At 43.7% G+C, this 12,369-nt stretch overlaps 1 protein-coding gene across 1 annotated transcript; it reads right to left on the minus strand.

Annotated features, from left to right (window-relative positions):
- Positions 1-5,038: 5,038 nt before the first annotated feature.
- On the minus strand, positions 5,039-11,524 carry LOC125488319. The gene is made up of 4 exons (XM_048621282.1): positions 11,358-11,524; positions 10,088-10,245; positions 5,927-6,057; positions 5,039-5,645 (listed from the first exon to the last, which is right to left on the minus strand). The coding sequence occupies exons 1-4, from the start codon at positions 11,522-11,524 to the stop codon at positions 5,457-5,459; spliced, it is 645 nt and encodes a 214-aa protein (XP_048477239.1). The 3' UTR covers positions 5,039-5,456.
- Positions 11,525-12,369: the final 845 nt, after the last annotated feature.

The raw sequence follows: 12,369 nt of genomic DNA on the forward strand, positions 1-12,369 counted from the left end.
ACAGAGGAGTGCAGCTTTCTTTGTCAGTGGTAAAACTCTAGGCATTTTTAGGAACACCAACAACAGTCGCTGTCTTCTTGTTCAGAAACTAAACAGACACAGAGGCATGGTGCACTGCAGTCTTTCTTGCCTAGTCATAAACATTGTTCATTTTTGTATTCACTGAGCTCTCCCAATTAGAACACAATGAACTGAAACAAAACGACTGTACGGATTAGTTCAGCACCAATTTGAAGGAATTAAACTGTCACATCACCTGTGATAGGTGGCAGTGAGTTGCTGATAGTCAGTCACTGTCATATGAATTATAGTGACCGCTTGTAATTGTGTGTGTGTGTGTGTGTGTGTGTGTGTGTGTGTGTGCCCTGATGAGTACAGGATGAAAAACTTTGGCTTTTCAGCAAGATTCAATTACTTGAGTACTGTAATTTCTAAATGACGCTACATGGTACATATCAGAATTCCAAGATGTGTCACCCATACCGCATATAGAATTAGCTGAAGTATTGCTCTGGTGTTTGGCACAGAGACAACTTGTTTCGATCAGTTGTTGTTTGACTGTTCGAATGCTCTCTTTTCCAAGAGGAAACCTGGGTTTTTCGGGAGGGCGGCACTGTGGCAAAGTCAGAGCTGGTTATCTCGGCCTTTCATCCCCAAGTACGAAAGGAGCAATGAATGTGAACTTGACATCTGAGCTGCAAAGCATCACCAGCTTCGAACAGAAAGTGCAGCCATTGAGGCTTCAGTGAAGCTGATAAAAGCTGTGTAAAATGTTCCAGTGGATTGTTTGTGCCAGTTCTAGTTGTCACTTGTGGAGAATTTCCACTGCGAAACACCCACGTAACATACAGTGGCTTCCCCACGGAGTTACAGACTCAGGCTGTAACATAAGAGGTCAGTGATAACACAGACTTTGTGCACATCCTTGACATTCATTGGTGGCCATGCCTTTGACTGCTGGGAGCCCTAAGCTCTGCACTTTTCTTCTAATTCTCTTCAGCCCAACACCCCCAAGCTCACCCCTATTAAGACATGACTTAAAACCCACCTCCTTAATGAAGTCACTACTCCCCTGTTATTATATCTCCCCATATGGCTCACTGCCACTTTCTATTCGACAAGACTCCTGGAAGTGCTGTAAGATGTTTTATTATTGTTGATGTTTAACTTGATAAACTGCCAGGAGGGTCAGGTACAGGCAGTGATTGTTTATCCGAATGAAAATATTGACAGTCAGCCTAATCAGTCGAACACTAAACTCTACAAAAGTCCTGCAAGTTTCCGGTTTTTATACACAGCATCACATACTAAATTATTTAATTGTTTGATTAACTTGTAACTCAATGGTCTTTCAGTTACCTTTACTAATTCCGCACAATACATACAACAGGTATTGTATGTATTTTACCTAAAACCTTCTCTACCTTTGTCAGTTGTGTAGCGTAGTAGTCCCCTACTCCCTATCAACACATCTCTGCATTCCTGGCTGTGCCCTTTTGTGTGTTCCCATCCTTCATCATGTTGCTGTGAGTCTGTAATTCTGAAGAAGGGTCTAGGCCCGAAACGTCAGCTTTCCTGCTCTTCTGATGCTGCTTGGCCTGCTGTGTTCATCCAGCTCTACACCTTGTTATCTCTGATTCTCCAGCATCTGCAGTTCCTACTATCTCTGTAATTCTCCAGCTTTGTCCCATTTACTTTTCTCTAAAAGCATGTCTGACTGAAAATTGAATCCTTTAGTAACAGAAACCGATTCAACTCCTTCAATGCACTTTGTGGAGACTATGGACAGTATAAAAACCTGGTGACCAGTGACTTACAGAACTATGAGTTGGTAGATAATAGTGAATTGGGAGTGGCTTGGTGGGAAGTAGGCACAATAGCAAATAAAATGTTGGCCACACAGGTTGGAAAAGCAAGGGAAGCCAAGAAAGATGGTGAACTAGACTTAGGTTTTATTTTATTGAAAAACCAAGGCAGCAGGTGCCAAATTGTGACAACAGTACATATAAAACAAGTCATTGATAATTCATGGCACAGCTATATAATTAAAATTAAATGAAAGTGTAACGTAGGGCAAGGATAGCAGCATTATAAACAAGTCAGTTTACAAACAATTACCAAACACTGCAAAGTGCAAGTCTGCAAAAAGTACCCAGTAGTTTAATTCTAGATGTTGTCCTTCCAATCTTGAGTTGTGTCTGCAGCAAACGTTGGAGTTGTGCAGTACCTGCAGGAGCTACTAGGGGGTGTGAGCACCACAAACTCGCTTACGCTGCAAAGTGCCAGATTGTCGTTAGGAGTTATGCTTTATTCAGTATAAATAAGGTCGAGGTCATTCTGTAGTCTGAGCAGGAGAGTCAAAGCAGGCAAAAGTCATCGGAATCTCTCTCTCTCATTAGAGAGAGAGAGACGACTGGTGGTGATTTAACCTGAGGGTTACCTAGCCTTAGGCAACAGGAAACAGTGAGGAGGAGAGTCCCTCATGGTGCCCTATGCCTGTGTGGGTATTGAGGCCATGCTGTTGGTGTCGCAAGCCAGCTAACTGAAAGTCAAAGTACAACCGCATGCACACCACGCACCACCTCCATGCCACTACTTCCCAGTCGTGCTGCCAGTGAGACCTGTGTTGTCTGTGTGACCGCACACGCTGCCTTCCTCCTGGCCTCTCCGGAGTTCTCTAAAGATATTCACCTTCCAGCTCCCACGAGGCATCCTGCCTGTTTGCGGGTCCTACCTCAGCCTTTTTGCTGAAAGTGAATCACTGTGCATGCTGTAACATCCCTGTTGTATTACCCGGAGTTTTCACAAGCAAGAGCGAAATAATTCACTCTGAGAATTTAAGACCAGGGAGATTTGGCTGGTATAAGATGTCGGTTAGGCCACACAGCGAGAGTATTGTGTACAGTTCTGGAATCCACATTATAGGAGGGATGTGATAGCACTAGGAAAGAGAGCAGAGGGAGATTTACCAGGATGTTGCCTTGTGGGGGCTGGAGAGTTTCAGTTCTTGAAAGGAGATTGGGACAGACTGGGCGTTGTTTTCCTTAGAGCAGAGGAGATTGAGAGGGGAGACATATTTGAGATGGACAAAATGATGAGGGGTGTCGATACGGTAGACCGGAACGAACTTTTCCCCTTGATGGAGGGATCAATGATCAGGGAAGGCGGGGGACATAGATTTAAGGGAAGGGACAGGAAGTTTAGAGGGGTCGTTAGGAAAAATGTTTTCCCCCAGAGGCTGGTGGGGAATCTGAAACTCACTGCCTTAAGGGTTGGAGAGGCAGAAACCCTCATCCCATTGAAGAAGGATTTAGATGGGCACTCGCCATGCCAAGGCTGTGGGCCAAGTGCTGGGAAACTGGGATTGGAATAGCGAGGTGGTTGTTTTAACTAACGCAGGGGGGATTGGCCAAAGGGCCTTTTTCTGCACTGAATATCTCTACGACTCTATGTAACCTTAACAAATGAATGGTTGTGCTGACGTTAGATTTGTAATCTTTGCACTGGCAGCAGACTGGCTGAATATCCAATATCCTCATTACAATGTCCATATCTCAGCCATAAGACCATACGTTGCAAGGCAGCTTAAACAAGTCCCAAGGCCCTGAGGAGATGCTAGATCAATAGATCCACCTACTCTCTCAGGTTGACATAGAAGATCCCTCTGCTTTATTGGAAGAAGTGCAGGGAAGTCTCCCTCGTGCTCTGCACAAATATGTATCCCTCATTCAACATAGCCAAACACCCCTCCCGAAGAGAGGCAGAGTGTCTGGTCACCTTTACATGACGATTTGTAGGAGCTTGCAGTGTGCACATTGCCGTTCCTGGGATCTCACTGTGCACACACATTGGCTGCTGCATTTCCCACAGTCCAGCTGTTAGAAAGAACTTGACTGGGCGTAAAAATTCCCTGGGATGTCCTGAGCAGGCGAATGGCACCATATAAATGCAAGCCTTTGCTGGCCGATGTGAATCCAGTTGCAATATTGCTGCTGCCTTGCTAGCAATAATGGGCTTTGAATTCAGCGAAAGAACTCAGTGCTGGAAGTTGCTGTTAAGGAGATTGTAATCTGAGCACACAAAGTCACCATGGTTTTGTAGAAAGGAGATCATGTTCCACAAATCTATTGGGTATATCAGTAAAGATTTTTGGAAGATATTCAATAAAGCGTTAAGGGGCAACATGGAGATAGGATTGGTGATAGGACAGTAAGCATAGTGAGAGGCCTAATGAGGCCTCACTGCCTACAATCTATACTACAGATGAAAGCACTAAGGGTAGTGAATGCACATTTGCTGAAGCCATAATGTTTAAAAATAAAACATAAGCTAGAGGGGGATCAAAATGATAGTGACAGGTTGTGAATAGTCTGGTTGAGGCAGCTGGAACATAATGTGTCTGGGTGGGTGTGTGTGTGTGAGGTGATTTACTTTGGTAGGCAGAACAGAAATTTTGAATTGCTGAGCAACTATTGAACACATGATTGATTTTTCTTTTGAATACGATCATCAGGGTGGCACAGAGGCTCAGTGGTTAGTATGGCTGCCTCACAGTGTCAGGGACCCGAGTTCGATTCCACCCTCGGGCTGTGGAGTTTGCATGTTCTCCCCGTGTCTGCGTGGGTTTCCTCTGGGTGTTCTGGCTTCCTCCCATAGACCAAAGATGTGCCGGTTAGGGTGGATTGGCTGTATGAGTGGATTAGCCATGGGAAATGCAGGGTTACAGGGATAGGTAGGGAGGTGGGTCTGGGTGAGATGCTGTTTGGAAGGTTGGTTTAGATTCGATGTGCTGAATGGCCTGCTTCTACACTGTAGGAATTTAATGATTCTATGAATCACGACAGAGCTCGAGAGCCGAATGGCCAACTGCTGCTGCAGTGTTTTGTGTTCTCAATGGCTTGGACATGATCAGGTTATTCCAATGCACTGGAAGGTCTAGGGAAAGTGGCTGCAACCACACAATACAGACCATTGAAGACAGAGATGAGGATAAATGTCTTCACTCAGTGGGTTGTGAATTTTTACAATCACTCTCCCCACGATGGTCAGTAGTCAAGTACATTCAAGGCTGAAAGGAGAGATGTTATGACCATATGGGACGTGAGGGACTTGGGGTTTGGTCAGGAAATTGAAGTTGATAATTATGATTTTATCGAATGGTGGAATACGAAACAAAATGGCCTATTCCTCCGAATTTGTTTGCTCATTTTGAGCAGTGATTAGAGCCAAATCATTCTGAACCGTACTTTGCCTGAAGAGGCCATTGGACTGACAGCAATGAGGGCAGTATTTCATTCATATTGTCAGAAGGGCAGGCACATAGACGATATAAAAGCTTTCAAATCACTTAGTTCTAGCCAGGGTAATAAGCTCCCCACAACCTAGGAAAAGATGACCAGGAAAACTAACAAAGCTCTCCTCATCTAACAAGAAGAGTCAAATATTCCAGTGCCAGACTACGATTCTAAGTCAAAGAGAGCGCTTTCTCTTCTAGCTCTATTGTTCAGAACAAGAATGTTGTTGCTCACACTGAGAAACCAGTCATCACTCAGGTAGGATTGAAATTTATATCGTTTGCTGTCCATCGTCATCTTGAAGAGGTTGGATCTTTCTGAGGCTGGTATGTTGAACTGATTATGTTTGCCCTGCAAGGACAAATGAGAACCAGTCAGAAGGAGACAGTAAGAGGCACAGGGCAGAAAGAATATTTGGGGACTAATTTAAAACACATAGGTTGATGAAACGGTGTGGCAGTCAGAAAAGACAGAGCCAAATGGTTGTAGGAATTTTTAACATTTTTTAAGAGGATGTCTGCTGACGTGAGGCAATGGGAAAAGGCTGGTGTACGTTCCAAGAAATAGCATGGTCTGTATTATTATTTTTCAAACATTAAGTCAAGCTTATTATATATCAAAGATTATATTACCTCAGGCGTCAGTATTAATTGTGGTTTATTGCTTGTCCATTTGCAGTAAAGATAATATTTTTTTGATTTATGCTTAAACACAAAGGACACGTAGAATGGGTGTGAACCCGGGCTTCTCTGAAATCTTACTTCTACAAAGAAAGCAAGAGAATGATCATGTCAAAACAAAGATACAACTCAACTGAGCTCATTTGTTAAATACTGCATTAAGTAATAAAGGTACAGTTTGATACAAGTCCCACATGTTAATCTTGCAACCCTGAAAGCAAAACTCAAGAACAAATTGCAAGATCAATTAAGTCTGAATTAAAATGTAACTTGCTGAAAAGAGAGACATGTTGCTGAAGCTTTTCATCTTGCAGTCATCAGGACCAATGCAAGAATGCCAAATTTCAAACTGTCACACCAATTTATACTGCAGGAAAAAGTTTGCCAATTGGTTGGCAAGCTAATTGTGACTGGCTGAGGGGTTGCCACGGAGAAAGTAATGGGTACCAATAGGTTCCACGACTTCCAGATCATTAAAAAAAGGCTTGAGCGTATTCCTTTTGGCAGAGATTGCGTCACTGTGTAGGAATTTTTGTCACTTCAGGTTAACATCAATTAGCCACATGATGAGTCTTAAGTTGGTTGTTAGTGTAGCTATTAGCACACACAGGATTGTTTAGCAAGTGATACACAGTCACATCTAACAGTGGACGTTTTGATTTGGATTTTGCAAGGTTGAGTACATTCTAGACTCTGCCTATAATAAACAACCAAAGGACCACAGTAATTATCAAGGCTTTTAACCTATTCCATTACTCTTCAGGGCTGATTACACCATTTTATAAACAGTATTCTATTTCTTCCTTCATATTTTCATCTTATAAATGATTTGCTGAATATCCTTAGATATCTAGTATCCCAACTTTCTTCTACCATTTACCATTGAAATCAAATCTACGTATTTAATTTATTGTGTGTACGTTTGATGACCCTATTCTTAACACGAAATCTATCTGCCACATTTTTGCCCATTCCCTTAATCCATCAACATCCCTTTCTGACTTATTCTTACTTATCAAGTTTATCCTGTAACCTTGAAGTCATGCGAAACTTTGCTCTCCGTCTGTTACCTCACAGCACATCCTGTTCCCCTGACAACCCCAGGCTCAGTAATTTACTTTCCAGGCATCGAGCAATGTCTTAGTTATAAAATTCTCACTTTGGTTTTCAAATCTCTCCGCAGTCTAACTATCTCCCATCGCTGTCATTTGTAATCTCCTCCTTCCCCACAACTTTCAGAGATCTCTGCGCTGCTCAATTCTGGCCTCTTGAGCATCCCAGATTTTAATCACACCCCACTGTTAGCAGCCATGATTTTAGCTGTCTAGGCAAGGAAGCTCTGGAATTTCCCGTTTACATCCCTCAACCTCACTTATGTCCTTTAACACCTTCCGTAAAACCAATCTCTTCAATCAACCAGCCTGGACATCATGCTGCCAGAGCAGTTTTTTCAGAAATTTCTGTCTTTGTTTCTGATTTGCAGCATCAGCAGTTTTTTTTGTTGTTTAGTGTTTAACTCACTGCCACACCTTTTCCATGTTCACCTTTAAGAAATTCTGCTTCTCTCTCCAACAGGATATTGATTCTAATCTTTTTTCTTGTTCACCGTCATCATTTACCTTGTCAAACACCAGGAGTGACGAGGAATTTGCCAAAACTCACTTCCACAGCCACATTACAATAGTCAGTGACTGTCTGTGGCTCAGACCCAACCCGTGTGAATTCCAACTGAAGTTTTATCCTTTGCATTTTCAATCCACCTAGGATCTCATGTGTCTCTGTGATATGCAACAGTCCTCAGATAGCTGTTGTCACCACATCCTGAGACCCACACTCAGTGCTATGTGTCACCATATGCACACTCCCCACCTCTCTCTGTATTTGTACTGCCTCACGCTGAATCAGAGCTGCCCTGCTCCCCAGTGCCACTTCATTCTCTGACTCATTCAATGTACTAACGCCCTTTCCTTTCAGGCATCAAGGAACACAAGGTGCAACAACTCAGAGATATCCACAGCCCTCCGGAACCTTCCTCCCCTTCCCTTCCCTCTGACTCCATCCCCTCTCCCAACCCCTACCTCTTGTCGTGTATTTACTATCCCCTCTGACCCTCTGCTATCCGAAGCTGAATGTTCTGTACTGAGCAAAGGTCTTAGCATTGCCTCCTCCTGTCTCACCATGGGCCAAGAGCCCACCATGGAACACCAGGCCATTGTGTTCACAAAGATCACTAATCTAAATTCATCTGGTGATCTCCCCCCTCAACTGCCTCCAAACTCATAGTCTCCCAACCTCCTTCCCAAAATCCATAAACAGGACTGCCCGGGCAGACCCATTGTTTCTACTTGCTCCTGCCCCACAGAGTTCATCTCTTCCTACCTCGACTTGATTTTTTTCTCCCCTTGTCCTGTCCCTTCTTGAAATTTGGATTTCAAGATTCTCCTCATCTTGGATAATGCGCCAAGCCATCCTCCCACCATTGATGTGCTTTCTGAAAACATCAAAGTGCTGTTTCTACCCCCAAACACAACTCCTGTACTTCCACCCATGGACCAGGGTGCAGCAGCAGCTTTTAAAGCTTATTATTTAAGGTGTACATTTAAGAGGCTGATTACAGCCACTGAGGGGGATAAGGATAGTGTTCTTCCATTTTGGAAGACATAGAACAATACCGCACAGTACAGGCCCTTCAGCCCACGATGTTGTGCCGAACTTTTACCCTAAACCGTAGGTCTATCTAACCTCCACCCCTACCTTATGCTATCATCCATATGCCTATCTAATAGCCGCTTAAATGCCCCTAATGAGGCCGACTCCACTACCCTCTCCGGCAATGCATTCCACGCCCCGACCACTCTCTGAGTAAAGAACCTACCTCTGATGTCTCCCCTGTATCTACATCCACTCACTTTAAAACTATGCCCCCTCATAATAGCTACCTCCACCCTAGGAAAAAGTCTCTGGCTGTCTACTCTATCTATACGTCTGAACATTTTGTACACCTTTTAACATTAACATCAAGAATGCAATTGACATTATCGGGAGGCCTGGGGTGATGTCAGGAAGGACTGCTTGCATGCAGTTTGGCAGAAGCTCACAGATTTTTTTCAAGATTTTAAAGGCTTTGATCCAGAGGAGCTCCCAAGGATCAAAGAAGATTGTGTTGATCTTGGAAAGGAAGTTGGATTTGAAGAAGTGGAGAGCGAGGATGTTGAAGAGCTGCCCGAGTCCCACTGTGAAGACCTCTCTACAGCTGATCTACAACAACTTGTCACTGAGGGGGAAGTGGAAGCTGGAGATGAAGTCAGGGATGCAGCACCACGAGAGCTTTCCACTTCTGTTTTGTTTTCTATCCTGAGGGAAATTGAGAAGCAGTTGCAGCTCTTAGAGGACGATGTTTACAATGCAGAACACAGCAGGGTAGCAGTTCATGGAATAAGATCTTATTTGGCACCCTGTGAACTGCTTCTTCATGAAAGAAGAAAAAGGGCAAAGCAGCAAAAACTGGATGTCTTTTTTAAGCTAAACCCCCAGACACAGTCAGAAGACAATGAACCACAGCCGCCCCCTTCTGAATTCACTACTTTTCGCTCTAACGCTGCAACCACAACTGCACCTGAAGGTGTTGATGACCCTCAGCCCCTGCATTAACAACAGCCTAACCTCAAAACCTCCTCTCCGATCAAGTCATCTTCAAATTTTTTTCTAGGTAAGGTGTTAAATTTACTTTTATTTCATTATTAGACATGAATTAAACATTCATTCTTTGTGTTAGGCTTTTGAGCGATTTTGGGTGATATTTTTTGGGTGGTCTGCCCCTAACCCCACTTTTCCCATAGGCCGCATTATTTCTACAGTATGGTTTTCTATAACATGATGTTGTGCAGGAACGTAACTATCGCGTTATAGCAGACCTCCCCCGCCCAAACCTCGTACAAAGCTTGCTCCTAAGGCATGCAGTTAGACAGAAAATTAAAATCCCTCCATCCCAAAGCACGTGCTTTGTCCAATCCTTGGATCTTTTGCAAATTTATTTTCCCGAACCCATCTAAATCCTTTCAAGAAGCTACGAGCCTAGAAAAGAGAAAATTGAAAAGAGCCAGTGTCACTTACCCACTTTAGTTTCCTTTTTAGTTGTACCAACGACAAATTGTTTGTTTGCATCTTGCCTAACAGTCAGTGCTCTGTTTTTTGCCTTCATGAGAACTTGGATGTGATTTTTCATTTTGGTCATCTTCTCCAATTCTGTTGGTGAGCTTATTTTCGTCATACTGTAAGAGAATGAACAGGCTGTAACTCGGAGCACATATTATGTTACAGTCCATAGGGTGTGATGTCACCTATGCTGTTCTTAGCTGGGCCGACTGTAGCTCTACAGTTGGATCCTCTAATGAAATCGAGAAGAAAAAGCAGCCAGGCATTCTTTTTCTGAGCTTTGCTAGATTACTACAGCAAGCCCAACACAGAGATGTTGGCCAGGGAATATGGTCTCCTGTCCATAGAGGAGACGAAATACAGACAGGTGACCACTTTGCAGAAAGCCTACGTTCTGTCTGCAAAAATGACCCTGAGCTTCCTGTTGCCTGCCACTTCAACTCACCACCCTGTGTTCATTGGTGTTGATTCTCCCAGGCTGACCTTAAACCCATTCCTTTGTTTGTCCAACTGTTATTCTCTTTCTCTGGGTTTCGTCTCCACCTATAGTTCATTCCCATCCTCAGCATTTCTACCATCCTTTTCCTAGCTATAATCAGTTCTGAAGAAGGGTCACTGGACCTGAAACATTAACTCTGCTTTCTCTCCACAAATGCTGCCAGATTTTCTGAGTTTCCCCAGCAATTTCTGTTTTGGTTCTCTTTCTTCTAACATTGGAGCCATGCATTTTCCAACAGGAGCCACTGGGTTGTCAGTCCCTCATACAGAATGGTTAGTCGCTACTCCAAAGGGCAAGGATCAAACCATTGAACAACTCTTCACTTCATTTGGGAAGAAGGTTGAGAAAGATAATTAACCTTAATACCAATCTGTTAGATGCTGACTGCATACATCGTGATGATTTACATGTATTTATCAAACACAAAAAGTTACAGAATTCGTTGCACACTCACAGCAACATGAACACTGGCAATAAAGTGAAATCCAACACTGACCTTAAAATGAACCCCAAGTGCACTTTCTTACCTTTGAGATTTTTGCCATCCTTTTGAAAGGAAGTTACAAAGTAAATGCAGTATTTGCATTTAAGATCTGCACATTGTTCACACGTGAGATTGCATCAGCTGGTATGGTTTTGCCTCTGTTGCAGGGGGTTTAAATGTTTTCAACCTACCTTTGTCCCCACTCCACACTCAGCTGAACAAACTCGGCAGACAAATAAGCTCACCTTCTGTTTACAAGGTGGTGTGAAAGAGCGCAAGGATTAAAGGCGAAGTCCAGCTGCGTGTTGTCACTGTCCGTTTGTGTGTTGCCAAAGTTGCAATTTCCAGTACAGCCTGCTGCTGCTGGTCCTGAAGTGTACTCATCCCATTTATAAGCCAGGAAGTAATGCATGTTTATGCAATCCAAAGAAAATTCCAGAACGTCAGTCAAGTCTTGACTCCCCGAGCCCGAAGGGAAACAATTAACTCATAGTTGCTTTTATGACTTCTCTCTTGTTTTTCAGCAGCGAATCAGGCCATTCAGTCCTTCATGTGAGTGCCAGTCTCTGCACCAGCAACTCACCTTGTCCCGCTGCCCTACCCAGCCAGTGAAACCTGCCCCATCCCTTCCTTCCAATCGCTGAGCTAAGGTTCAGAGCTCAGCGCCAAGCCCCTGTGTTGCCTGACGTGGAAAAATATTTTGCCCCTTCCTTCAGTGTAGCTGGGTCAAAATCCTGGAACGGTCACCATAGCATTGTCTGCAGCAGATCAAGATGGCAGCTTTGCTAAGGCAGTTAGGGACTGGCCCAGCCAGCAACATCTGTGTCCCACAAGTGAAAAATACAAACATACACACATAAGAAGCCGGAGCAAGGGTACACCATCTGGCCCATTGAGCCTGCTCAGCCATTCAATAAGATCTTTCTTGTGGTCTCAGCTCCACTTGCCCACCCATTCACCATAGCCCTTAATTCCTTTACTGTTCAAAAACCCATCTATCTTTGCCTTAAAAACATTCATTGAGGTAGTCTCAACTGCTTCACTGGGCTGGGAATTCCACAGATTCACAACCCTTTGGGTGAAGAGGTTTCTCCTCAACTCCGTCCGAAATCTGCCCCCTGCTTATTTTGAGACTGTGCCGCCTAGTTCCAGTTTCACCTGCCAGTGGAAACAACCTCCCTGGTTCTATATTATTTATTCCCTTCATGATTTTATGTTTCTGTAAAATCCCCCCTCTTCTAAATTCCAATGATTATA

This window comes from Rhincodon typus, unplaced genomic scaffold, assembly GCF_021869965.1.
Source record: "Rhincodon typus isolate 14 unplaced genomic scaffold, sRhiTyp1.1 hic_rhity00000377, whole genome shotgun sequence".
Lineage (NCBI taxonomy): Eukaryota > Metazoa > Chordata > Chondrichthyes > Orectolobiformes > Rhincodontidae > Rhincodon > Rhincodon typus.

Coding starts and splice junctions, on each gene's coding strand:
- LOC125488319 (XM_048621282.1), bottom strand. CDS start 11,524: ATGCATTACTTCCTGGCTTATAAATGGGATGAGTACACTTCAGGACCA. Junction 10,246..11,357: donor CACCACCTTGTAAACAGAAG/GTGAGCTTATTT, acceptor ATTCTCTTACAG/TATGACGAAAATAAGCTCAC. Junction 5,646..5,926: donor AATTAATACTGACGCCTGAG/GTAATATAATCT, acceptor TTGTCCTTGCAG/GGCAAACATAATCAGTTCAA.